Source organism: Pelmatolapia mariae, linkage group LG10_11 (assembly GCF_036321145.2).
Source record: "Pelmatolapia mariae isolate MD_Pm_ZW linkage group LG10_11, Pm_UMD_F_2, whole genome shotgun sequence".
NCBI classification, from domain to species: Eukaryota; Metazoa; Chordata; class Actinopteri; order Cichliformes; family Cichlidae; genus Pelmatolapia; species Pelmatolapia mariae.
In genome coordinates, this window is record NC_086236.1 from 48,120,864 (window position 1) to 48,148,383 (window position 27,520).

At 38.7% G+C, this 27,520-nt stretch overlaps 3 protein-coding genes across 4 annotated transcripts; all 3 read right to left on the bottom strand.

Annotated features, from left to right (window-relative positions):
• Window positions 1-1,521: 1,521 nt before the first annotated feature.
• LOC134637501 (nuclear receptor coactivator 7-like) lies at window positions 1,522-3,855 on the bottom strand. Its single transcript, XM_063487951.1, has 6 exons — window positions 3,753-3,855; window positions 3,334-3,486; window positions 2,844-2,996; window positions 2,637-2,732; window positions 2,435-2,508; window positions 1,522-2,217 (listed from the first exon to the last, which is right to left on the bottom strand). Exons 1-6 carry the CDS (start codon window positions 3,819-3,821, stop codon window positions 2,079-2,081), a joined length of 684 nt encoding a protein of 227 aa, XP_063344021.1. The 5' UTR covers window positions 3,822-3,855; the 3' UTR covers window positions 1,522-2,078.
• A 10,562-nt stretch (window positions 3,856-14,417) lies between these two features.
• Window positions 14,418-16,528, bottom strand: LOC134637346 (nuclear receptor coactivator 7-like). Its single transcript, XM_063487753.1, has 6 exons — window positions 16,426-16,528; window positions 15,996-16,148; window positions 15,483-15,635; window positions 15,276-15,371; window positions 15,074-15,147; window positions 14,418-14,986 (listed from the first exon to the last, which is right to left on the bottom strand). Exons 1-6 carry the CDS (start codon window positions 16,492-16,494, stop codon window positions 14,848-14,850), a joined length of 684 nt encoding a protein of 227 aa, XP_063343823.1. The 5' UTR covers window positions 16,495-16,528; the 3' UTR covers window positions 14,418-14,847.
• A 5,161-nt stretch (window positions 16,529-21,689) lies between these two features.
• On the bottom strand, window positions 21,690-25,825 carry LOC134636691 (nuclear receptor coactivator 7-like). 2 transcript variants are annotated; one of them, XM_063486794.1, is made up of 7 exons: window positions 25,720-25,825; window positions 24,716-24,908; window positions 23,565-23,705; window positions 23,269-23,421; window positions 23,062-23,157; window positions 22,861-22,934; window positions 21,690-22,773 (listed from the first exon to the last, which is right to left on the bottom strand). In XM_063486794.1, exons 1-7 carry the CDS (start codon window positions 25,743-25,745, stop codon window positions 22,635-22,637), a joined length of 822 nt encoding a protein of 273 aa, XP_063342864.1. In that variant the 5' UTR covers window positions 25,746-25,825; the 3' UTR covers window positions 21,690-22,634. The 2 variants fall into 2 exon arrangements, with proteins under 2 accessions (XP_063342864.1, XP_063342865.1); XM_063486795.1 differs by lacking the exons at window positions 24,716-24,908; window positions 25,720-25,825 and adding an exon at window positions 23,989-24,347.
• Between the last annotated feature and the right edge of the window lie 1,695 nt (window positions 25,826-27,520).

Genomic DNA, 27,520 nt, shown 5'->3' on the forward strand with positions numbered 1-27,520 from the left:
TTTTTTGGTTCATTTTATTTTCAACTTTACTTTTTATTGTTTAAAAATGTTTAGGTTTTTGTTTTTTTTTAGTTTTTATTAGTTTCAGTACCAGTTTTAGCTTCTTTTTTTTCTTTTTTCAAATATTACTATATGGAAGTTTTATGTCAGAGGAAAAATTTAGTCAAACAAGTACAGGTATTACAAAAAACACATGCATTCTTGAAAACAGTTGACTCACAGGCTTGTAGACATCCTGAGTCTCAATAATCAAGCCTAGCAGTGCCTCATCAGGCAAGTTGGAAATACATTTTACTAAATTAACAGATTATAAAGTTAAGGATATTTCCCTTATATTTTTATTTTAGTTTAGTCAGTTTTCAAAGTCCACAATTTTTTACAGTTAATTTCTTCTGGGTTTTTTTGTTTAGTTTTTTCAAAACTGTAGAGTGCAGGCCATTGAACCAATTTTCTTCCTGTATGGATTCTCTGTTTAAATATCTGAAGTGCTTTCTTTCGGTATTTACAGCAGGTAAAATAAATACACGTCAACAGTTTTCTAAGTAAATATGTTTCTTAGAATTTTATTGACATGAAATTCTAACCAGATGTCGGTAACTACGTCAACATCCGTATCAGCATACAACACTGGCATGCTTCATATAACTGAAGGAAGGATGAATGAAAAAATGTCTCTGCTGCCAGGATGATGATGATAATGAAACGAGGGTGGATGTTTCATCAAGACAATGATCTCGAACACACAGCCAAGGAGGTTTCAGAGGAATAAAATAAAGCTGCTAAAGTGATCCAGCCAATCAGCTGACCTGAATCCAAATGAAATTCTATGGAAAGAACTAAAGGTCACAGAAGGGGTCCACTGAACCATCAGGACTGTTTGTGTGGAAGAATGGGACAAAATCACACCTAGCCAATGTATGCGACTAGTTTCTCTTCATATAGGAGGCATTTTGAAGCTGTAGTCACCAACCATGCAAAGTACAAAGTATTGAATAGATTTTTGTAAGCGTGTTCAATACTTTTCCCCATTATTACACATAACGTGTGGATTGGATGGGTTTTGTGTGAATAGCACCTTTACAAATATATTTAATGAGAAAATTGGTGATGTGTTCAATACTTTTTTACTTGTTTACCCGTTGTATCTCAGTGATATGGTGAAAGTTGTTACAGCAAAATATGAAAGCAACTGCAAGAAGGAAGAAATAAACTTTAATGTAGTTCTTCAAAAGAAAGAACAATTAACAAAGGAACAGAGGCAGTATCAGACTATCAGTAACATGGTATTTTGATGTTATTCGTAATAACTGCTGACTACCTCAGTGACTTGGTAAAAGTTCTTATACTAAGAAATGACAGCGACAGTATCAACAGGAAACTTTTTCACAAGAAAAAAGTAGCACCTGCACCGCCTGGCAGTCATATATAAACTTTTACAATTTCCTGTAAGTGTATTTAAATAAACAAATAACCAACAACTAGGCAATGTATTTGACATTTTATTCAAAGTGTTTTTCTCTCCACACAGGCAGGCTGGTGTTTCACTTACATAAAGCAGAACTTATATTTTTCAGTTAAGGTCTTCTTCCTCAAGCAGCAAACAATCAACTTTTGTAGTCCAACGTTGTCCTTATATTATATTCAGCGCTCCTATTTTGATCCTCACTTACATGGAACATGTTAAAACCAGTTCAGATCAGCGGTTTTTGGTCCTACCAGTGTTACAGTGATTTTACTATTAAATAGTTAATATAATATGAAAACACACTGACACTTAAACACAGATGTAAACTTTAAAAAATCCTTTTAAAATTGTCATTTTATAAATATGCATTGATGTAAAAATAACATAAAAATAGACTCTTTCTTGAATCTTGAATCCCATTAGAGTGGCTGCCCCATCAGCAGGCTTCATACTGTGCAAGAAAAAACTGAACCAGGTGCACAGACGACAGCAGACGCTCCACCAGGATACGTACAGTAGTGGCTAAACGACCCACACGCCTTGAAGTGTGGGAGCTCCACACAGAACAACAGGTCCTGCTTTGTTTTTAGCTCGGCTTTTTAGATGTTCACAGTCAATTCTGCACAGTCCAGACCTCCAGGTCTTGTACAATAAAGTCCTCATTTGTGGAGAGAGGTGCATTGTGAAAAGTCGGACTGGAAAAGCTGGAACCACGGTACAGATCAGCATCCAGCCACAGGGCAAAGCCACTCCTAAAGACAGAGAAAACAATAGCACTTTAATATCAGATCTTTGAAAACTCATTGTTACTTATACATAAGTCACACTGTAAACCTAAATATGTCACATGGAGCTGCTGAAGTGATTATTTTATACTCTTGCTTTTTAATACTTTACAGCAACAACAGCTGCGTTTTAGTTATGTGAATGTATTTTATAAGACAATAAATAAATAACTGTATAACTTACCCTCCTCCACCGAGCTGCAATGAATCCCAGTTTCCACTCACAAAGTACGAGTTCACCCCACTCCACTTGTATACCTAGATAACAAAGACATAAAAACATCTTAAACTCTGTGCAGATTTTCACAATAAGTGAAATTATTTCATGAAAAAATCATCCTGTAAATAGACTAGAGGTAAAACATTAATAATGATTCAACTCTTACCTGGAAGTCGGGATTGAAGCTGAACAAGAAGGTTTCTCCGGTACCGTAGCAGTATTTACTGACTCTGAATGGATCTGAAGAAAAAGCCCCAAACACCTGAAAATACACCAAGACGCCAGTTTGTTAAAGGAGATGCTGGTAATGGGGGAATCAGTTTAATTTTCTTGGTACAGAAAAGTCCTGGAGACTAAAGAGCAGGATACAAACCTTTTTGTGCATGTCTTTGACCACCAGCAGCACAGGGCTGTCCACCTCAGCCATGTTCCTGTACAGAGTCTTCAGACTGCTCCCATGGACGGCTGTGCTGTAGACCAGCTGCCATTGATAACCCTGGGTCCTTGCTGGCATGTGAGCAGCAAGCTGTTTGACAAAAGAGTTGCTCATCAAATCATGTCCTGACAAAACTAATACGTCATTCCATCTAAAATCAATACTGTTCTTCTGCTTGACTGTCTACAATTTGCATAAACATTTTACGGTGTGAGCACAACTTCCGGGCATTGCTGCCACTTATGTCATAAATAATGGCTGTTGTAAAATTTTAGCTGAAAATTGGAGATGGTGAAGCAGAAAATCATCTAAGCAATTGGACGATTTGAGATGAATTACCCTAATCATAATTTTCTCAGTTCTTCAGGAGAAAAACTTTTGATAGCTGTGATCCACACACACATATATATAAATGAGTGTTACTTACTTTTTCTAGGTGATAGTCATCTAGCAGATGACTCTGGTCAGTGAGGACAGGGAGATCATCATCAACTTCCAGCTGGTACTCTGGCTCTTCTGCCTCAGAGGCCTCTGAGCTGCACAGACTCTGGCAGCGTTTGGACTCTTTCACTGTGATGATCTGAAAGAGGCAAGCAGAAAACGTGTCATCATGTTACACCGCTATTCACTGCTCTCCTTTTTTTTTTGTTATTTGGGAAATGTTTACTGCATTACAGATATAAGTTTAATGGCCTCAAGTACAAAGGTTGTAATTCATTTTAACCACAAAACCAGACCTACTGGATGGCAACAAAACTACAATGCATGGTGACAGAAAACATTTGAACCTCCACAGTAACCTCACTGTACTTCCTAACATGAATACATTCAGCAGAGTAATCTTACCTCAACATAAGGCTCCATACAGTCACTGGCAATGTAAAGCACCTTAATATTTTCTGCCAACCACTTCATAGCTCCTGATTTCTCTGTCAAGCGCTGCTCTCTGCTGTACCACATGTCTGCTAACCAAACTGCCATGAAGGCAGTTCTTATATACACTGGGTTACTTTCCCTTTCTATGTTTGCAGGCTTATTGGTCAGACATTTGAGTAGATGTCTGCTGATTGGTCAGCTCTGACAGCGTAGTTTCTTTTCTCACTAAATAGGAAGCTGAAGCCATGTTCTGGGATGTAGAGGGAAAGAGGATGTCCATATATAGACCCTACATCCTCAGGGATAACCGCCAAGCTCTGTGATTGCACTTACTGTAAGTCACTAAGGAGGGCTTGCCATGTAAAATGCCTGAGTGTAAGAGAGCTTGAGAATATGAACTTTGGAAGACCTTTGATTATTCTTTCCACATTTAGCTGAGCGGGTTGGTGCAAATCTTACTTCCCAGCTTTTAAAGGTGGGGTTGAAAGGCTTGTTGAGGAGCTTGTTGTTTGTTGCAATGTGGTGTTCCAGAACCAGTATTTTGCTCTGATTTTCTTTTTAATGATATAATGTGGTTTGCACTTCTGTTAACCACTGCACAAAGATAATGTAGAGGTGGTCAACTTTGCATTGCAAAAGGTGCAAAAGTCATTTCAAGAGGCTCAAAAGTAATTGTACAAACGAACGTCACACTGAATCTAATTATTTTTTATAAATACTTGGATGAAAATCCTTTACAGTCAATAACTGCCTGATTGTTCTGAGTCTTTGATTCAGTGTTTTTCTCTGTTCAAGTTTTGGTTCATGTCAGTATATTCTGATGAGTCTTAGTTTGCTTAGTGTTTCTATTTTCTTTGTGTATTCTCCTTTTTATAATTAGCCTCAAGCTCTTAGTTCCTGCTTATAGTTTTGTTTACATTTTGTATTTTATGCCTCCCTTGTGTTTCTCCTTCAGTGTCTTTTTCTGTTGTTCTCATGTTCTTGCTTTAGTTTGGTAGTTTTTTTTCTAATTTGTGTCTCACGTTTGCTTTACTTGCTTGCTCATTGGTTACACCTGCTTTCTGTTCCTCTTTTCCTAATCAGCCTTGGTTTATTTAAACCCTCAGTTTTTGTATTCAACTGAAAAAATGTTATGATAGTTAAATTTTTTTAAGATAATCTAAGTATTGTATTTCAAAGAAACATGTTGCATTATTGGTTTTTTTTAATTGTTATTCTTTTTTTTATCTTCTGTCCCTTGAGGTGGACATTAGGTCTTGTCTTATCACAGAATGATATGCTGGCTGAGTCAGGTAGAAGGACTTTTACTCAGAAGTGTGGAAGTGGACTCACACTTAGAGCTGCCAGGAGATGAGGTGGAGGAGGGCCAGATATCAAAGCAAGAAGGTGAGAGTTCAGATGAAGGACATACCAGGTTTTGAGTAGCCTGATCAGAGGCAAAACGATAACACCCAAAGTCCATTATGGACAAGAGGTATTGTATACGTTAGAGCTGTGAAGTTGTGGGATTTTTTTTTCAGATGCCATACTGGACACCAGCCTGTGAGGGGAAAAGGAGATTTCCTATCCATGGCATCCTGCAACATGCATTCTGTTTAAGAGTTCTCACTTTTGAAGGGGCTTTATTCCCCTGATTTTCAATTCCGATGCTACCCCGAAAAATGAGCTTCTCCCTCTGGTTTGTGTGCTGTTTTGGGGTTGTTGTTTTTTCTAAAAACCTGGTTGCCTGTTTTCTGTTTAATGTAATCAGATGATCACCTGTCCTGTTTTTATGTTTCATCCTAGAAAAATATCAACGCAATTTCATTATAGTTGAAAGTAAACTGATAAAGACAGGAGACATCTACATTTACATAATGTATAAATCAACTGGATAAAAAAGGAATCAAACTGTGTGTATTCAACTGAAAAGGTTCTTTTATCTCCGTCTAGATGATATTGTAATGGCTACAATCTTCTGTCTCCTATATTAGACAGTTCTTCTTCTTATGGATGTTAGGTGCTGTCACACAGAGTCCTCAAAAACTGTCCTCCTCTGAGAAAGCTCAGAGGTCTGACCGTCCTCCATCTCATCCCCCGACAGCATTAAAACTGACTCCGCTTTCACAGTTCTGAATAAAATTGTTTCTGCCTTATCCTGCCCTCTGCTTCCTAAAGTGTGAACACTGGTTGAAAATGTGAGGTAGTAAGTTGTCGAGTCGCAAATTTTGAAAGATTGTCCAAGCACCGCTCAGGTTAGAAGAAAGTTGATTTCCGCGTCCAAATTCCAGTATAATCTAGTATTTTCTCAACTATACAAATGTCAATATTACCCCAATTATCGATGTAATATGTTTCTCAATAATTTTTCCCAATCAGTTGTCAATTCGCACTTAGTTTCGTTTTTAATTTCCGACACTTGTGTTACACAACTTTCCAAGCGCTATTCCCAGCAGCCATCATTTTTAATTGGGTCCCATTGACAGTTTCATGGCCAGAGTCCAAAACTACAAACATCAAACCGACCGCAGGGCAAACACAATTAATCCAACTTTGTCGGGTTTGCTGCCAGGGATAGGCTAGTATAAAAGTTAAGCTTTAAGGAAGGGTTTTTCACAACGGCAGAGACGGGCAACAAGAGTCCCAGGTACATTCTCAGGTTTGTTTACTATATTTGTTAAAGAAGTGTGGTTCACAACTTTCTGGCAGCAAAGACGGGCAGACAGGCTCCCAGGTGCATCTGTAGCAGGACCAAGTTTATTTAAACCTATGTTTGGACTTGTCACCGTTGGCCATAACACCATCAAAGGTTACTTATTAATCTCTTACTAATTTCAAACAGTATTAATCAACATGTGCTTATACAACAAGTGGCACAAGCTTCATTATTATAATTGTAGATAATATTTGACCTAAATACGTGGGTCTTGTGATTCGGTCGTGTAGGTTAAATGCTTATCTCAGTGATTCCATTATATAAAACACTCCAGTGTAGGTATATATGGTGTATACGAGTATATATGATTATATAGTATATATGTGAGTATATGTCCAGTGTATACAGGTATATATGTCATGAAAAAAACACAACGTCCAGCTTTCGACTACAAAGTGCACTCAAAAGTTTTGTTTTTGAAGGGGTAAAATTACTTTGTATTTTGTTAGGGTTGAAAATGATTTTAAAAAGCTGTTTTTATTTTTTTTTATTTTTTGTATACACAATGTGTGTTTTCATAAATGTGTTGGTGCTCCCTGTCTTTAGGGTCAAACGCTTCGTCTAGCGCTATGACTGGGCTGAAATATTGGGGGTTGACGCAGTAGCGCAGAGGGATTTGCAGCATGCTTACACATCACACTTGGTAATTGTTAGAAGGATATTCTTTGGGCCAAGGGAGTCCAAACGAATGTCCTGAACTAGATATTAGAATCAGTGATATTAAATAATCAAGGCTAGGCAGGGAGTGTTTTTGTGTCTTTCTTTCTGATTCCAGGAAAAAGGAGAAGATAGAAGGTCGACAAGTAGCAGACGTGAATGGAGAGGATTTGTAAGGAGACGGCAGGACTGCCACGTTGCTTCTGGAAGAAGATAGCCATAATAATAATTTGCTATTGTCGCAGTATAAAAACTGCACAGCCCGATGAGGGTCATCCTTTAAGTGAAGACAGATGCTTGATTTCACACAGAGGTCCAGCGCTGTAAATTGTAATTTCAACTGCCAAAGGAAATTAAATCCTTTAAACGACAGATATTTCTCCTGTACTTCCTTGTGAAAAAATCTGAACACGACAAACTGGTGACAACGATTGGATTTTTTCAGTTGGAAAGGAGAAAAGGACAATTGGGAAGGCTGACGGAGTTGCTATCAGACGCTAGAACTAGACTTGTAGTCAAGACCGCCTAAACCAAGACCAAAACAATACCAAGACCAGAGGGTATCAAGACCAAGACAAGACCAAGACCAAGACAGACCGAGTCAAGACCAAGACAAAGTCGAGAAGAGACCAAGACCGAGACCGAGACAAAAAAGTCTTTAAACTGCAGCCAGATGCTGCTTCGTTTACGGGTGTCAAGCATATTTATGTACTTTTGCGATGCACTCGCACAGCCCTCTTCACCGCTGTCTACTGTCTCACTCACTTACTGAGAGGACAGACGCACGCTCCACTTGAGTGTCGCGTCTCTCACCCTCTCTGTTTTTCACATAATGATATTATCCTATATCCTCGCATGTGATTGGCCACAATATGGAGGGATTGGAGCATAGCTGAGCCACTGTGTGAGAGCTGAGCAGCAAAAGGAAATTAAGTGAGGAGCCGGTTCTCGCTCGATGGGAGTCGACTCTTCTGATTCACTACAATTCACTCTCTAAGCACGGCTCTTAGAGCTGATGCTTTTGAGCATGACACATTATCGAATATTACGTTGTGTGTTATGGATACTGTTGACTCCAAATCTCCCGACCACTATGTCGATCTGAGACAGCAAGACCGAGACAGCGAGACCAAGACAAGACCGAGGGATCCGAGACCAAGACCAAAGTCCGTCGAGACCAAGACAAGACCAAGACCACATAAAAGTGGTCTCAAAACCAGTCTCGAGACCAAGACCGGTCTTGAGACATCCAACTCTAGCTAGAACTCAAGAGACAACTGATTCTGGTCACACTAAGAGAAGGCCTTCAAAATAAAGGTAAGCAGAGCCTGTTTCTATCGAAATTCACAAAATTGGATATATACCAAATTTAAATGTGAGCGGTGAGTTGTTGAAGTTGTCTCAGTCAAATTGATAAAGTGTTTATATGATATGATACATGTTTAATGCATAAAGTTGGAATTACAAGTTTAGGTTATGGTTAACAAGGAAATAGATAAACGAGGTTTTATTACAGTTAAGGAAATAGGTCAAAGGTTAAATTAAGGATTAAGATAAATAAGAAAATTACAAGCATGTAATGAAATGAAAATATAAGAAAAAGGCGTTATTTTGGTTACAAGGAAAAAATAAGTCAAAAGTCAAAACAAGGGTACGGTTAAGTTAAAAGTTAATAGGTCAAAGGCCAGATTAAAACAGGTTAAACGGTTAAATAGAGATTAAATAAGGATAAGGAAATAATAGACTAAACAAGGAAATAAATCAAGAGTATGAATTAATGAGAAATGTAACCAGTTTGAATTAGGTCAAAGGTTAAGTTTTAACCTTTTGCTAGCAGGTTAAATTAGATAAAATAAAGGTGAATAACAGGATTAAAACCAGTTGCAAATCGCAAGGAGGTTGTGATCAATACTCCTGTGTGTGTGTGTGTGTGTGTGTGTGTGTGTGTGTGGGGGGGGGTGGGTGGGTGGGTGGGTGTGTGTGTGTGTGTGGGTGTGTGTGCGTGTGTTTGTGTGTGTGTGGGTGTGAGAGCTCTCAGTGTAGTTTTTTTCTGCTAAGGGAGAGCATGGGTATGATTTGTTATCAGTTGTTGTCATTTAATACATACAGAGTTAACTGCTATTTGGCTTTGTACTCTGAGTTTCCATTAAATTGTTGTTTTCTGTTATCAGTTGGTAGCTATAGAACTAACTGGTATTTGTTTTATGTTCATTTTACATTCTGATTCTTCTATTGATTTGCTATCAGTTGTTATCAGTTAATACCTTTAGAAGTTAACTGATAATTGGTTTTGTATTCTGAGTTTCCTTTGAGCTGATTTCTGATATCAGTTACAGCTATCGAGTTAACCACTAATTGGTTTTGTATTCTGATTCTGGACAGGAAACAGCTAAAAGTTAACTGTTTTTTTGTTTTTGTGCCTGTTTTGGAAATTTGATTGGTTTAATTGATTTTGTTATCAGTCAGTAATCAACTGACAGCTATAGATTTAACTGTATTTGTTTCTGATCCTTGCATTTGATCGTGACATTGATTTCTGTTATCGGTTGATGCACTCTCAGGGTTAACTGCTATTTTTTCTTGCATCTGATCTTTGTATCTTGATCTTTTAATCGAGCTATCAGTTAACACTTTTAGAGTAATTGCTATTTGTTTTTATTGATCTTATTAATTGAGCAGTTGATCTTAGATTAATTTCTGTTATTGATTGATGACAAGTTAATAGTCTTGCTTTTACATTTAATCTAAGCTTGATCTCATAATTGATTTTTGTCAGACTGATAACCGTTAACAGTTTTCAAATTAACTGCGATTCTGTTTATAGCCATATGATTTTCTTTGATTGACTCTTATCTGTTTAATATATATTCAATTAAGTGAGTCAATTAAGTGAGTCAATTCCTTAAATTGAATCTTATTTTTGTTTGATTAATTTCTTATCAAGTATTGATAGAGATTCATTTTGAGTTAATTCCGAAAGTTGAATCTTGACATTTTTGATCTCAACTTTTATTAGTTTAATATAGTGTGTTTGCTTTTGAATTATTTACCAGGCGGGTTGAACAGCTATGATTTTGCTTGCTTAGAATCATTAAGTTTGGACACTTGCCATTGGAGAATTTCATGCCTTGCTTTTTCGAACAGAAGGGGTACACAATGCACAGAGACTCTTGGAAGGAACTGGGATTGGATCTGTGCAAAAAGTGCGAAACAGTTCAACACAAAGCCCTTTATAGTGACAGTCCTGGTTTCAAAGTGCTTGTGAATCTCCTTGATTGTTTGTTCCCAGATACCCTTTCTCCAGAGCCCTGTTTGCTCACAATTGTCATTCAAAGGTTCTCTCCACTGGAATCTACACACAGAAAATACAGGTAGGTTTTCCACACAAGTAAATGAAGCAACCCAATAAGCACCAGAGCTGGGGTTTTAGTAACTGTTAGTCATTCAACATTCCCGCACAGACTGAATCTCAGCCATTCCCTTAAGTAGTGGCTTTGAGAGGAATCAGGAAGGCATGAACCTGGCATGAGTCCCACTAAGACATAGAAACCGGCACACACACGCAGCAATAGTAGAGAGGCAAGATAGCGAACAAGGACAGGGAAAACGGAGAAAGATGGCAAGATAGCACGGAGAGGATAGAGAGAGTGTGAGACACACATGATGTAGAGGTCTCAAAAACTCACAAAAACTCATGAATCAAATATGCCACACTTGGTGTTACAAGGCTAAGTCAACACTGCAAATGATAGCAAGAAAATGAACTGAATGACTGGAATAATTTGACTTTCTTTTTTTTTTGCTTATGTTAAAGTAACAGTAATGTAACCCTTCTTTTGTTTTGGCCCACAGATATGAAACACAGCCGCCTCCCTCCGTATCACTCTGTGTCACCTTTTTCCTTTCCACAGTCAACCCACAACTTTTTTTTATCCTTGGTTGCTTGAAACTATTTTGATGTTGCTGGAAATAAGACGATATCTCCCACAAATATACAGAATAATGTTGTTGTTTTTTCTTTTTCTTGTCTCAGGATTTTTATTTTGATTCCTGCTGAAGAGTGCAGGTCATTGAGCAGCATCATCTCAAACCTGTGAAGCTTCAAAATGGACAAAAACTTTTGGATGGATGACTTTTCTTGAATAACTGAACTGTTTAATGTCTGGGAGACTGCAGGTTTTTATAAGTATATTCAATTCAATTCAATTTTATTTATATAGCGCCAAATCACAACAAAAGTCGCCTCAAGGCGCTTTATATTGTACAGTAGATAGCACAATATTAAATACAGAGAAAAACCCAACAATCATATCATATGACCCCCTATGAGCAAGCACTTTGGCGACAGTGGGAAGGAAAAACTCCCTTTTAACAGGAAGAAACCTCGACAGAACCAGGCTCAGGGAGGGGCGGCCATCTGCTGCGACCGGTTGGGGTGAAAGAAGGAAAACAGGATAAAGACATGCTGTGGAAGAGAGACAGAGATTAATAACAGATATGATTCGATGCAGAGAGGTCTATTAACACATAGTGAGTGAGAAGGTGACTGGAAAGGAAAAACTCAATGCATCATGGGAATCCCCGGCAGTCTACGTCTATTGCAGCATAACTAAGGGAGGATTCAGGGTCACCTGGTCCAGCCCTAACTATATGCTTTAGCAAAAAGGAAAGTTTTAAGCCTAATCTTGAAAGTAGAGATAGTGTCTGTCTCCCGAATCCAAACTGGAAGCTGGTTCCACAGAAGAGGGGCCTGAAAACTGAAGGCTCTCCCTCCCATTCTACTTTTAAATACCCTAGGGACAACAAGTAGGCCTGCAGTGCGAGAGCAAAGTGCTCTAATAGGGTGATATGGTACTACAAGGTCATTAAGATAAGATGGGGCCTGATTATTTAAGACCTTGTAAGTGAGGAGCAGGATTTTGAATTCAATTCTGGATTTAACAGGAAGCCAATGAAGGGAAGCCAAAACAGGAGAAATATGCTCTCTCTTTCTAGTCCCTGTCAGTACTCTTGCTGCAGCATTTTGGATTAGCTGAAGACTTTTCAGCGAGTTTTTAGGACATCCTGATAATAAAGAATTACAGTAGTCCAGCCTGGAAGTAATGAAGGCATGAACTAGTTTTTCAGCGTCACTCTGAGACAGGATATTTCTAATTTTAGAGATGTTGCGCAAATGGAAGAAAGCAGTCTTACATATTTGTTTAATATGTGCGTTGAAGGACATATCCTGGTCAAAAATGACTCCAAGGTTCCTCACAGTGTTACTGGAGGCCAAGGTAATGCCATCCAGAGTAAGAATCTGGTTAGATACCATATTTCTAAGATTTTCAGGGCCGAGTACAATAACCTCAGTTTTATCTGAATTAAGAAGCAGAAAGTTAGCGGCCATCCAGGTCTTTATGTCTTTAAGACATTCCTGCAGTTTAACTAATTGGTGTGTGTTATCTGGCTTCATGGATAGATAGAGCTGCGTATCATCTGCATAGCAGTGAAAATTTATGCTATGTCTTCTAATGATACTGCCTAGGGGAAGCATGTATAATGTAAATAGAATTGGTCCTAGCACTGAACCCTGAGGAACACCATAATAGACCTTAGTGTGTGAAGAGGACTCTTCATTTACTTGAACAAATTGGAGTCTATTAGATAGATATGATACAAACCACTGCAGCGCAGTACCTGTAATACCTACAGCATGTTCCAATTGCTCTAATAGGATATTATGGTCAACAGTATCGAACTCTGCACTAAGGTCTAGCAGGACAAGCACAGAGATGAGTCCACTGTCAGAGGCCATAAGAAGATCATTTGTAACCTTCACTAAAGCTGTTTCTGTGCTGTGATGAGCTCTGAAACCTGACTGAAACTCTTCAAATAAGCCATTCCTCTGCAGATGATCTGTTAGCTGTTTGACAACTACTCTTTCAAGGATTTTTGAAATGAAAGAAGGTTGGAGATTGGCCTATAATTAGCTAAGACAGCTGGGTCTAGAGATTGCTTTTTAAGTAAGGGTTTAACTACAGCCACCTTGAAGGCCTGTGGTACATAGCCAATTATTAGAGATAGGTTGATTATATTTAAGATTGAAGAATTAATTAATGGCAGGACTTCTTTAAGCAGTGTTGTAGGAATGGGGTCTAAAAGACACGTTGATGGTTTGGAGGAATTAATTATTGAAGTTAACTCAGAAAGATCGATTGGAGAAAAAGAGTCTAACTTAACATCAATGGTACTAAAAGCAGCTGTAGATAATATTACATCTGTGGGATGATTATTGGTAATTTTTTCTCTAATGATAAAAATTTTATTTCTGAAGAAGTTCATGAAGTCATTACTAGTTAACGTTAAAGGGATGGTTGGCTCAGTAGAGCTCTGACTTTTTGTCAGCCTGGCTACAGTGCTGAAGAGAAACCTGGGGTTGTTCTTATTTTCTTCAATCAGTGACGAATAGTAAGATGTTCTGGCTTTGCGGAGGGCTTTCTTATAAAGCAACAAACTATTTCTCCAGGCTAAATGATGATCCTCTAAATTTGTGACACGCCATTTCCTCTCCAGCTTACGAGTTATCTGCTTTAGGCTACGTGTTTGAGAGTTATACCACGGAGTCAGGTACTTCTGATTTGATATATATATATTTTTAACATTGCGAGTATTTCTCAATATTTCTCTATTCTTTCATAGTATTACACAGAAACATGGCTTAAAACCTTGCTTGAAACGTAAATTACCCAGATGTGATGTGTGGCATTCTCAACTTGTTTCTCGTAACGCGTGCTTCTTATTAAATATCTTGCTGATGTAACATGTAGTGAAAAATGACACCTCTACTCATTTTCAACAGGAAACATAAACCTAATGTGATTTCACAAGAAAAAAGTGGCAGTGCCAGCACTGCCTGGCAGTCATAGAAAAACCTTCACCATTTCCTGAACAGTGTATTTAAAAAGACAGATAATAAACAACTGGGCATGTGTGTGTATTTGATGCTTTAGTCAAAGTATTTTTCTCTCCAAATAGACAAGCTGGTGCTTCATTGACAAAAAACACATTTTTTCATTTTACACTTGAGTCCCCTTGTTCCTCAAGCAGCACATCTAGCTTATCCAGCAGCTGTTGTAGTGCAATGTTGTCCTTATATTATTTTCAACTTTCCTAGTTTGGTCCTTACTCGCAGCCACAGATTTAAATGGAAAACATTAAAACCAGTTAAAATTGTTTGTCCTAACAGTGTTATAGTGATTTTAACAATAACTGGTTAATATAATTTGACAACACACACTCACTTAACCAAAGATGCACACTGTAAAAAATCTTTTTGTCAATATGCATTGATATAAAAATAAAATAAATTAACGTTTTCTTGAACCCTGAGTGTCATTACAGTACCTGTAGACTTATCATTGAACGCTGTTTTTTAAAACCTGTAAATGCTCCATCTGCACATCTGAGTGACTAAACGGCACACACGCCTCGCTTTGATGTAAAAATAAAATAAAAATAGACTCTTTCTTGAATCCCATTAGAGTGGCTGCCCCGTCAGCGGGATTCATACTGTGCAAGAAAAAACTGAACCAGGTGCACAGACGACAGCAGACGCTCCACCAGGATACGTACAGTAGTGGCTAAACGACCCACACGCCTTGAAGTGTGGGAGCTCCACACAGAACAACAGGTCCTGCTTTGTTTTTCGCTCGGCTTTTTAGATGTTCACAGTCAATTCTGCACAGTCCAGACCTCCAGGTCTTGTACAATAAAGTCCTCATTTGTGGAGAGAGGTGCATTGTGAAAAGTCGGACTGGAAAAGCTGGAACCACGGTACAGATCAGCATCCAGCCACAGGGCAAAGCCACTCCTAAAGACAGAGAAAACAATAGCACTTTAATATCAGATCTTTGAAAACTCATTGATAGGATAATAAATAAATAACTGTATAACTTACCCTCCTCCACCAAGATGCAATGAATCCCAGTTTCCACTCACAAAGTACGAGTTCACCCCACTCCACTTGTATACCTAGATAACAAAGACATAAAAACATACTAAACTCTGTGCAGATTTCTACAATAAGTGAAATTATTTCATGAAAAAATCATCATGTAAACAGACTAGAAGTAAAACATTAATAATGATTCAACTCTTACCTGGAAGTCGGGATTGAAGCTGAACAAGAAGGTTTCTCCGGTACCGTAGCAGTATTTACTGACTCTGAATGGATCTGAAGAAAAAGCCCCAAACACCTGAAAATACACCAAGACACCAGTTTGTTAAAGGAGATGCTGGTAATGGGGGAAGCAGTTTAATTTTCTTGGTACAGAAAAGTCCTGGAGACTAAAGAGCAGGATACAAACCTTTTTGTGCATGTCTTTGACCACCAGCAGCACAGGGCTGTCCACCTCAGCCATGTTCCTGTACAGAGTCTTCAGACTGCTCCCATGGACGGCTGTGCTGTAGACCAGCTGCCATTGATAACCCTGGGTCCTTGCTGGCATGTGAGCAGCAAGCTGTTTGACAAAAGAGTTGCTCATCAAATCATGTCCTGACAAAACTAATACGTCATTCCATCTAAAATCAACACAGTTCTTCTGCTTGACTGTCTACAATTTGCATAAACATTTTACGGTGTGAGCACAGCTTCCGGGCATTGCTGCCACTTTTTTCATAAATAATCATTGAAATGATTTTGAAATGAAATCATTGTGAAATGTTAGCTGTAAATTTGGAGATGGTGAAACGGAAAATCTTCTAAACAATTGGACGATTTGAGAGGAATTACCCTAATCATAATTTTCTCAGTTCTTCAGGAGAAAAACTTTTGATAGCTGTGATCCACACACATATATATATAAATGAGTGTTACTTACTTTTTCTAGGTGATAGTCATCTAGCAGATGACTCTGGTCAGTGAGGACAGGGAGATCATCATCAACTTCCAGCTGGTACTCAGGCTCTTCTGCCTCAGAGGCCTCTGAGCTGCACAGACTCTGGCAGCGTTTGGACTCTTTCACTGTGATGATCTGAAAGAGGCAAGCAGAAAACGTGTCATCATGTTACACCGCTATTCACTGCTCTCCTTTTTTGTTATTTGGGAAGTTTTTACTGCATTACAGATATAAGTTTAATGGCCTCAAGTACAAAGGTTGTAATTAATGTAAAAACTGAGTACATAAACCACAAAACCAGACCTACTGGATGGCAACAAAACTGCAATGCATGGTGACAGAAAACACAGTAACCTCCACAGTAACCTCACTACACCTCCTAACATGAATACATTCAGCAGAGTAATCTTACCTCAACATAAGGCTCCATACAGTCACTGGCAATGTAAAGCACCTTAATATTTTCTGCCAACCACTTCATAGCTCCTGATTTCTCTGTCAAGCGCTGCTCTCTGCTGTACCACATGTCTGCTAACCAAACTGCCATGAAGGCAGTTCTTATATACACTGGGTTACTTTTCCTTTCTACGTCTGCAGGCTTATTGGTCAGACATTCGAGTAGATGTCTGCTGATTGGTCAGCTCTGACATTGAACTGTTTCTTTTCTCACTAAACAGGAAAGTGACGTCTGGTTCTGGGATGTAGAGGGAAAGAGGATGTCCATATATAGACCCTACACCCTCAGGGATAATCGCCAAGCTCTGTGATTGCGCTTACTGTAAGTCACTAAGGAGGGCTTGCCATGTAAAAACGCGGCTGGCTTCAGTACGGGAATTCCTTCTGGCCTGAAGAAGAAGAAGAAGCAGGGGACCGGGACATGGAAAAACATAACAAAACATAACACTGCCAGACCAGGACAAATATGAAATACATTTTAAAAAATGTCCAAAAAAATTTTTGCTAATATGGGACTCATGTAATGGATGGACACGGATGGAAGTATTGTAATAGATATTGCCCCCCCCCCCCCCCCCCCCCCCTCCATAATTTCATGCATTCTTATCATTGTTACGTTATGCATTCAGTTCTTTATTACTATTTCTGACACATACTGTGTTCACTGGCAATCCAGCTAGGATATTCTGATCACCCAAGACACTCACGTATGACACCTTAGGTCAGCCGTCAGTCATAAACAGACACAAATGATGTCCACAGCTAAGAAAAAAACTAAGTTCATTGTCACATGTTGAGTTTACTGTGGTGACAGTTTAAACAGAAAGGGAAGTGTTCACAGTAGCAAATGTTAAAAAGAGCAAATTTGACAGAGCAACAACTGCATTAGTTTAATAGTTCACATGAGTTAAACAGGGAGTACCAGAACCAGACTAGCTACACATAGAGAGATACTGGCTTGTGTGTGAGATATACAGCAGTAAATGTGTGTCTGTTTAAAAGGTTACATGGTAGAGTGTTAGGTCTACACCTTCAGTCTGATACAGAGCACGCCTGAGTGGCGGAGAGACTTTACAGACATTGCCTGGCCAGTAGTGTCTGCTGCTGGTACATGACATAAAGGGGGAGATGTATGTCATGCCAAAGACTGTTACCGGACAGAAAGTATCTTTAGAGGCTGACTCCCAGTGAAGCTACTGCTGTAACCTTCTGTTGAAGACGTGTATTCTGGGAAATCTCTAATGTCGGGACGACATTCATTTTTGGAGGGGAGAGTGTGGGACTCATGTAATGGATGGACACGGATGGAAGTATTGTAATAGATATTGCCCCCCCCCCTCCATAATTTCATGCATTCTTATTATTGTTACGTTATGCATTCAGTTCTTTATTACTATTTCTGACACATACTGTGTTCACTGGCAATCCAGCTAGGATATTCTGATCAATGATGATTCCCACGGGTGGTGCTCACGCAGGCACTGAATCGGGCAGCTTTGGGGTCCTGTGTGTTCTACTGCACAGATAGCCTGCAGAGTGCAGCTACGCTAACTGAAGTGCTTGTGTTTTGTATTTGCAGGTGAGCACAAGTAATGTATTGATAAACAGAATGATGTTGACGTATGAGAAATGTATTAGAGTAAGGTACTGTCATTAATGGAACACAACGCAATGTCGGAGTTTGTGATTTACATGATGTACCTGAACTGGTGTTAAACGGGACGTCACATCGCAAATGATTAATAAGGAGCATGCGAGTGTGCAGAATATTGTAATATGAACATTGGTAGGAAAATACTGAGTAAATGAGTGCTTTGTTAACACATGTTCAGTAGTTATGTGCAAAGGGGTCCTGTGTGTTCTACTGCACAGATAGCCTGCAGAGTGCAGCTACGCTAACTGAAGTGCTTGTGTTTTGTATTTGCAGTTGCAAATGAGCAAGTAAAGAGAACGATTCTGAACTCATGCACGCCTGGAAGTGTCATTTGTCCAAGTGTGCAACACTAAACTAGCAAATGAGTTTGGAATTACATGAGTTAACTTGTTATTTTTGATTAAATCAGCTGTAAGATGGATTTTTCAAACACAAAGTAAATGGATTTACCATTTTAAAAATATCCAGAAAATGTTATTGTATTTGCAAAATACTGTTAATCGCATTGCAGTACATACTGATGGATATGAAAATTAAAAGTCTTAATACAACAGTAGCTTCACTTTGTATAATATGGCAATAATACTGCTGTAACACAACATTACTACATTCCATTTTGGTTTATTTGTCCTTAAAAACATTTTTAAATTAAAAAAAGATCTACTCCTGCAGTAACACCACTTTATAACTTTATATATGTTATATAGGTTCAGTGTGAAGCACAATAAAGTAAGTAAAATTTTATTTGCATAGCACCTTTCAAGATAAAAATCTCAAAGTCCTTCACAGAAGCTAAAACATAAAAACAAAAATTAACCAAAGCAAGTTTAAAAAGATGACTTTTTAGCTGATTTGTAAAGAAGACCACTGAGTCTACAGATCTCAAGCTCAAAGGAAAAGAGTTCCAGAGTCTGGGGGCCACAGTTCCAAAAGCTCTGTCACCTTTCGATTTCAGACTTGTGTGCTGGACAACCAACAAGCCCTGATCACATGACCTCAGGGACCTGCTGGGGAAGTGATAAAAACAGGAGCAAACCAGAGATTTAACATGCGCATCCAAAGTCAGAGTTGAGTCAAAAGTTACACCAAGATTCCTAATAGAAGAATTGCAAAATGTAGCAAGAGGACCTAAATTTTCCATAACCTTGGGCAAACATTTATGAGGAGCACATACAAGGACTTTGGTTTTCTCCTCATTAAGTTAAAGAAAGTTGTCAGCCATCCAACCTCTGATAGAGTCTGTGCACCTACGCAAAACCTGTAAATTGGAAAAATCTTGGGGCTTAAAGGAGATATACAACTGAATTTCATCTGCATAGCAGTGATAAGAAATGTCCTTAAAAGTGCTCAGAAGGTGCTGAAGAGGGACTAAATACAACAAAAACAGTAAAGGCCCCAATACAGAACCTTGTGGCACAGCATAGGCAAAAGAAGTAGAAGAGGACCTAAACTGGCCACAGAAAAGGATCGTTCACACAAATAAGATGCGAACCAATCAAACCAACCCAGTGTCTCAGCCTATAGCAAAATGTGATGGTTGACAGTATCAAAGGCAGAGTTCAGGTCCAACATCAGCAGAACAGAGCATTCTCCTGCATCACATCTCATCAACGTGTCACTGGAGACTCAAAGAAGTACAGTTTCAGTAAAGTGAGCTGTACGAAAGCCAGATTGGAATTTATCCAGAATGCTGTAGTCATCCAGAACAGCTATGAGCTGGTTAGCCACAACCTTTTCTAAAGTCTTAGTGATGAATGGTAGTTTTGAAATTGGTCTATAACTGCTAAGAAGAGACGTGTCAAGCTTGTTTTTTTTAAACTGTGGGTGAATGTCAGCATGCTTACAGTAAACAGGGACCTGACCAGAAACCAAAGAAGTATTGATAATTGTAAGCACACAGGGGCCGATAGACTGAAAGACATTTTTAAACAAAGATCCAGCTAAAATATAAAGAGAGCAAGAGGATGCTTTCATCGAAGTAACTAAGAATTAACAAACTCAGGTGAGGACACAGGTAAAAATCTTTCTAAAATAACAGGCCTAGCTTCAGTTGGAGCTGACAACAGAGACACAGAAGGAGAGATACTGTTCCTCACATTACTAACTTTTTCAACGAACAAAGAAAGAAACGTTTTTACAATCTTCATTCGATGAAATTGGGACAACAGGTGGAGCAGGAGCAACAATATCACTAACGGTGTCAAATAGTACTTTGGGGTTACCTCTGCTATTTCAAACTAAGTCTGAGAAATAGGCAGCCCTCGCATCTCGAACTGAAGTGTTAAATAAAACGAAAAGCTCCTTTAAATGAAGGAGATGAAGATGTAAATGAGTTTTCCTCCATAATTACTCAATTTTCCGACAGGAACGCTTTAAACAGGGAATGCTGTCAATTATCCATGTGGGCGACTTTAAAATAGGAGCTAGTCTGGTTTTGATTGTCTAAAAAAGAAAGACAATGATTAGTAAAAAGATTTGTTAGTAAATCAACATCTTTATAGAAAGGTAGATAGGCTATTAATCCTTTATGATTACAAGGCAGTCTGGGAACTGAGCTATCAGAACTTTTTCTGTAATTTCACAGATGTATTGTTTACAAATGAAGCCCAAAGAGTCATGCTGACAGATTTCTTTCATGCAGTAAAACTGAGACATGCTATTGAAATTGCACTTCTTTTCTTATATTCATATATCACAGGGATCGACTGTGTAGCTAAACTTATTTTCACTGACAAAAAGGGGATTTTTACTGGTCTGGCCTACTTAAGATCAAAGTGCGCTCTAGTTGGCGGCTGATTGACATCCCTGATCTCGGCTGAGCTAAGATCAGGTAACTGAAAACAAAAGAGTAAATGGAAAACCAACATTTGGCAATCAAGATTGCTTATGTGAAATAAGTCTGAATAACAAGGAAAGACTGATATGGGACTATTATCTCATCGACTGAGATGACTTGGCCAAACTTAGAGAATCATAAGTGGGTATGTGAACACTCTGACGTCTGACATCAACACCACAGCTGATAAAACAGACTTGATAAGGGAGACTTTTAAAATATTAGCTAATGTTCCAGTAATAATGATAATACACACTTTGTTTAGCTTTGGCCCACAGATCTGAAAAACAGTTCCTCCCTCTGAGCCAAGTGTGGATTTTACCTTTTTTTCAACAGTCAAACCACAATATCTCTTTCTTCCTCTGTTGCTTGAAACTATTTTGATGTTGCTGGAAATGAGACTAAAATTCCCACAAATATATTGTACTACAAAACTGTACAAAATGTTTTGGATTGATAAGCTTTCTTAAGTATCTGAAGTTTTTTATATCTGTGAGACTACAAGTTTGATTTACATTTTAAACATGTATTTAGGCATCTTCAGTCAGAAATATTTCCTTGTTTTTATTCATTCATAATATTGCATGAAAGCTCAGCTTCTGATTAAAATAAGGAAATCACCTAAACATGACACACAAGGTTTAGTCCCTTCGTATTCCTCATAACAAGTAACTAACTCAGTGATGTGGTGAAAGTGCGTGTAGTGAAAAATGACACCTCTACTCGAGTATAACAGGAAACACAAACTTTTAATGTGATTTCACAAGAAAACAGTGGCAGCGCCAGCACTGCCTGACAGTCATATACCATTTTTTTACCATTTCCTGAACAGCGTATTTAAATACACAGATGATAAACATCTGTGTACTTGACGTCAAATCCATGTGTTTGACGTTTTATTCAAAGTGTTTTTCACAGGCTGGTTGCTTCATTTACATAAAGCAGAACTTCCATTTTTCAGTTAAGGTCCCTTCTTCCTCAAGCAGCACATCTAGCAGACAATCAGCTTTTGTAGTGCAATGTTGTCCTTATTATTTTCAACGCTTCTATTTTGGTCCTCACTTACATGGAAAATGTTAAAACCAGATCAGCTGTTTTTGGTCCTACCAGTGTTACAGTGATTTTACTCTTAAATACTTAATTTAATATGACAACACACTGACACTTCAACAAAGATGCAAACTGTAAAAAATCCTTTTAAAATCGTCTTTTTATAAATATGCATTGATGTAAAAATAAAATAAAAATAGATTCTTTCTTAAATCTTGAATCTCATTACAGCAGCTGCAAACTTTTCATTCAATGCTGCTCTCTTTAATCAGAGAGAAAGTCTAGGAGGTCTTTGAGCTTCAGGTGCCAGTTACTGACTGGGCTTAGCACAGAGATGCTGGTGAGCAGCCAGTAGCTGAAGTGGCATGACCCTGAACTACACGATTTCAGGGAGGCACTCGTCTTCAATAGGCACAGCTCCAGCAGGCAGAAAGCCCGAGAGCCCCGTCAGCTGGATTCATACTGTACAAGAGGAACTTTGAACCAGGTGCACAGACGACAGCAGACGCTCCACCAGGATACGTACAGTAGTGGCTAAACGGCACACACGCCTTGAAGTGTGGGAGCTCCACACAGAACAACAGGTCCTGCTTTGTTTTTAGCTCGGCTTTTTAGATGTTCACAGTCAATTCTGCACAGTCCAGACCTCCAGGTCTTGTACAATAAAGTCCTCATTTGTGGAGAGAGGTGCATTGTGAAAAGTTGGACTGGAAAAGCTGGAACCACGGTACAGATCAGCATCCAGCCACAGGGCAAAGCCACTCCTAAAGACAGAGAAAACAATAGCACTTTAATATCAGATCTTTGAAAACTCATTGATAGGATAATAAATAAATAACTGTATAACTTACCCTCCTCCACCGAGCTGCAATGAATTCCAGTTTCCACTCACAAAGTACGAGTTCACCCCGCTCCACTTGTATACCTAGATAACAAAGACATAAAAACATCTTAAACTCTGTGCAGATTTCCACAATAAGTAAAATTATTTCATGAAAAATCATCCTGTAAATAGACTAGAGGTAAAACATTAACAATAGTTCAACTCTTACCTGGAAGTCGGGATTGAAGCTGAACAAGAAGGTTTCTCCGGTACCGTAGCAGTATTTACTGACTCTGAATGGATCTGAAGAAAAAGCCCCAAACACCTGAAAATACACCAAGACACCAGTTTGTTAAAGGAGATGCTGGTAATGGGGGAAGCAGTTTAATTTTCTTGGTACAGAAAAGTCCTGGAGACTAAAGAGCAGGATACAAACCTTTTTGTGCATGTCTTTGACCACCAGCAGCACAGGGCTGTCCACCTCAGCCATGTTCCTGTACAGAGTCTTCAGGCTGCTCCCATGGATGGCTGTGCTGTAGACCAGCTGCCATGGATAACCCTGGGTCCTTGCTGGCATGTGAGCAGCAAGCTGTTTGACAAAAGAGTTGCTCATCAGATTATGTCCTGACAGAGTAATAATAATTTTCTTAATACTTTCAGAGAAAAACCTCTGGTGATTGTGATCTGCACCAAATGTCCAGCTAGTTTAATGTGAAAGATAGTTTTACTAACTTTTTCCAAGTGGTGGTCATCTAGCAGAAGGCTGTGGTCGCTGAGGACAGGGAGAACATCGTTGTAACTGGGCTCTTCTGCCTCAGAGTCATCTGAGCTGCACAGACTCTGGCGGCGTTTGGAGTCTTTCACAGTGATGATCTGTGAGGCAAGCAGAAAATTGCAAAGATATATTCATTGTCATCAAACAAATTCACTCCCTGCTTACTATCACAGTACTACTCACTGCTGTCGCATTTTTGTTGTTCAAGAAAAGTTTAGGGGCCTTGCATATTGAAAGTTTTGATTTATTTAAAACTGAGCACAAGTACCACGATAACTGGATGACAACAAAGCAGCAAAGTATGGTGACAGAAAACATTTGAACCTCCACAGTAACCTCACTACACTTCCTAACACGAATACATCCAGCAGAATATCTTACCTCAACATAAGGCTCCATACAGTCACTGGCAATGTAAAGCACCTTAATATTTTCTGGTAGGCGCTTCATAGCTCCTGATTTCTCTGTCAAGCGCTGCTTTCTGCTGTACCACATGTCTGCTAACCAAACTGCCATCCAGCAGCTTTTATATACACTGGGTTACTTTCCCTTTCAATTTCTGAAGTGTTATTGGTTGGAAATCTTAGCAGACGTTTGCTCATTGGTCAACTCTGACAGTGAACAGTTTCTTTTCTCACTAAACAGGAAAACGAAATCTGGGTTAGGTTTGTAGAAGGAAAGAGGATGTCCATATATAGACAGAGGGCATTCCCACAGCCTCACTTTCAACTTTTAACAATAACTGTCAACAAATTTGTCAGGCCACCACCCATTATAAGGTTTATGCCACAGCCACACTAAATTAACAGTATTGGTAATTAACAAAATCATGATTTATGTTTCTGTAATTGTTAATCTACCAGTATGTGCAAATGAATAATGCATAATATGAATATTATGTATATTTTTTAAAGCTAAAGTATAACTATCCATGAATATTCAAATTCAAAAATATTTGGGTTTTCTTGTTTTAATGAAAGGTGGTTTAAAAACATTTTTAAGCACCGTAAGAACGCCTGAGCATCAGAGAGCTGATTCTTGGAGAGTTCTGCAGGGTGTGTGTTTAACCTTTGAGATATACTAATGTGTGTTTTTGTGTATATCTTACCTCCCACTTTTTAGCGGCGGTGTTGATGGGCTTGCTGAGGATCTTATTGATCGCTGCGATGTCCTTCTCCACAACCAGAATGTGGTTCTGATTTTTGTCTTTGATGACGTAATGCGGTTTCCACTGGTTCTTGTCGCCTTTGTGGCAGACCTCTGGTGACCACTGCGCAAAGAATGTGTAGAGGTGGTCAACCCTGTAAAAAAAATTGATAAAATTTAGGGGGGTTTTAGGTTACCAGCATACTTATATAGCTGTAGATGGTTGACTTCTTATACCTTACATAAAGTGTTTAAAGGGTTCCTGAGATCAAGTAAAATGCTAAGAAGCACAATGACAACATCAGAAAACTAAATAGTTACTCATACTGAATAACAACACAGGCTACATTTTCTCCATTTTCCATAGAAGTTAAAATATAATAACAACTAAAAAAAAAACCTCTGCAATCTAAGATGTACCTGGAAATAAACTGCATAACAGTTAAACTTGTTTTAAACTTTTTGAGCAGTTATCATCTTTGAGTTAATCCTTGAACATGTGTGGGAATGAGAAATCACTATTTCCAGCTGTCCATGTTGGAGTCTGCTTTGTCTACAGTTTCAATCAGACATGACTGGCAGTTCAGAAATCCCCTCTAGTCTCTTCCATCCCTCTCTGGTTTACCATGCCAGACTCTTTGCTGCAAGCCAGCAAACTCTTGAAATGAAATCTCAGTGACTCAATGACTAAGACTGCTTCCTTTGGTTCAACGTATGTCACAATGTACGCATCCAACATAAAGAACACTCAGCATTTTCATATGACAGTTTCTTTTTTGCATGCACTTAAAATCTGACGTGCAATCAAAATCTTTTACGTTTCTGCAGTTTTAAGTGCACGTTTACTTCTTTGAATTAGCTGAAACAAACCAAAGCTGTGTCTGATTCAAATGCAGTTAGCACCACCATAATCACCCAGCACCCAGCATAACAATGCTCATAGATATACTGATTTGTTCTACTTACTCTCCAACGCTATATGCAACTCCCATGGCTGAATGGAGATGAATGTCCAGATAAAAATCTCTTAAAGAAGTAGTCAGGACTCTCAGCGCTGATGAAGCGTTTGAACTGTGAGTCTCTGCCATTCCCGCTTTTTATATGAACAGGACAACTGCTGAGCCAAGCTTCAGTGAACATTAACCCTCCCTCTCCCTCTTCACACAGCTTACACGGGCTGCACGTATTCATGCAGGGATTACACAACAGCGCCTGAAAGCCAAAGCTAGTGATACATTAGCTTGACCTGCTCTGCAGCTCTACCATTAAGGTTAGCAGGAGCACAGCTGAGTTCTGTGTCAAAGCTGAGATTTGGATGAGTGGTGAATGACACCACTATTGCACTTTTCAGTCCAGTACATTCATCTTACAGCTACACTTCATGAGAGCTTCACAGATGAAGATTTTAAAGAACTAGTGCAAAATGATCCAGAACATTAAAATGAATCATGCATAGCAAAGTTAACACCATATACTGAAAAGCTCCTTATGTGTAAATGCATCATTAAAACAGTTTCATTATATCTAAGATATTATATATAAGAAATTATATAAAAGAATATGACAGTGAACAAGGACTTTCTCGCAGCTGGCTCGCTCAGGTTTCCTTTGAACAATATAAAAGGGGAAATGGTCAACGGCTTGGCATCAAATCAGGAAGGATGAGGCCATAAAGGAAGGGGGTCTGTAGAAAACACACAGTTAGAACAGGGTTATTGGGTTTACGCTACCTCAGTACATTTTTATATTGAATGACTTGATGATTGCAATGACATACATCTGCCTGCACCTATGATTTGAGGGGGGGGGTATCTTATCCTTCCCATTTCTTATAAGACTGTATAAAGTCTTAACAAAAAGTACCTCAACTGTAGTATTGACCATTTAGAAAAGATGAGTTTTCAGCGCTGACCATTTACACTAACAAAAAAATGTTTCAAGGGCTCCAAATGATCTGAACGCACTGAGCTGTTGATTCGGTAATCCTATTTGTTCAGAGCTGAGTTGAGCTTGTACTTTCCAAATAACTTCACTTTCTTGACCAGATTTTTCCACAATTTTCTTCAGCAATAATGACATAGGTTTGTTCATGTTCAGCCAAAGAGGTCAGAAGATTACAATGGGTATATTCTGGGGTCAGCAATCAGCCTTGATTTTCTTACACAAAACCAATAGGACGAAAGAGATAAAAATTCAGACAGTGTCCACTGTGACGCAGCGGCACGATTGATTAGCAAACACAGATCAATAAACATAGATTTACCCAGACAGATAGGAGCATATACAGTAAATGCACGTGCAAACAAGCAGATGCACACACATATTGTCAAAAACACACAACTGATGCAGTCATCAGTCAGCAATGTCAGCTTGACACGCGTGCACACACCTGCAGGAACACTCCTGAAAATCGCTTGTTATAATCGACTCAAAGAGGACCTATTTGGATTTATTTTTAATGTGAGATTCATAATGTTCCCGATGATGCTTTAAATGTAGTTCTCCTGTGGTAACTATTGTCCATGATGTAAATATGTAAAAATTGTGCTTCTGTTCTGTGTCCTGCTCTGTTTGTATATGTGTGTTTTTGCTGCTGATACAACCAAATTTCCCCTTGTGGGACAATTAAAGGATTATTCTATTCTATTCTATTCTGTGCTGACTGAAACGTGCATGTTTACAGCAGTTAACGTGCAAGAAACTAGTCTTGCACAGTAGGATAATGGAGTGACAGGGCTCATCACAGTTGAAAACAGCTGTCCGTGTG

Coding starts and splice junctions, on each gene's coding strand:
- LOC134637346 (XM_063487753.1), bottom strand. CDS start 16,494: ATGAAGTGGTTGGCAGAAAATATTAAGGTGCTTTACATTGCCAGTGAC. Junction 15,372..15,482: donor TCAAAGACATGCACAAAAAG/GTTTGTATCCTG, acceptor GTGTATTTTCAG/GTGTTTGGGGCTTTTTCTTC. Junction 15,148..15,275: donor GCTTCAATCCCGACTTCCAG/GTAAGAGTTGAA, acceptor TTTGTTATCTAG/GTATACAAGTGGAGTGGGGT.
- LOC134637501 (XM_063487951.1), bottom strand. CDS start 3,821: ATGAAGTGGTTGGCAGAAAATATTAAGGTGCTTTACATTGCCAGTGAC. Junction 3,487..3,752: donor GTATGGAGCCTTATGTTGAG/GTAAGATTACTC, acceptor TGCCTCTTTCAG/ATCATCACAGTGAAAGAGTC. Junction 2,997..3,333: donor ATGACTATCACCTAGAAAAA/GTAAGTAACACT, acceptor TTTGTCAAACAG/CTTGCTGCTCACATGCCAGC.
- LOC134636691 (XM_063486794.1), bottom strand. CDS start 25,745: ATGGGAGTTGCATATAGCGTTGGAGA. Junction 24,909..25,719: donor GTTGCATATAGCGTTGGAGA/GTAAGTAGAACA, acceptor TTTTTTTTACAG/GGTTGACCACCTCTACACAT. Junction 23,158..23,268: donor TCAAAGACATGCACAAAAAG/GTTTGTATCCTG, acceptor GTGTATTTTCAG/GTGTTTGGGGCTTTTTCTTC.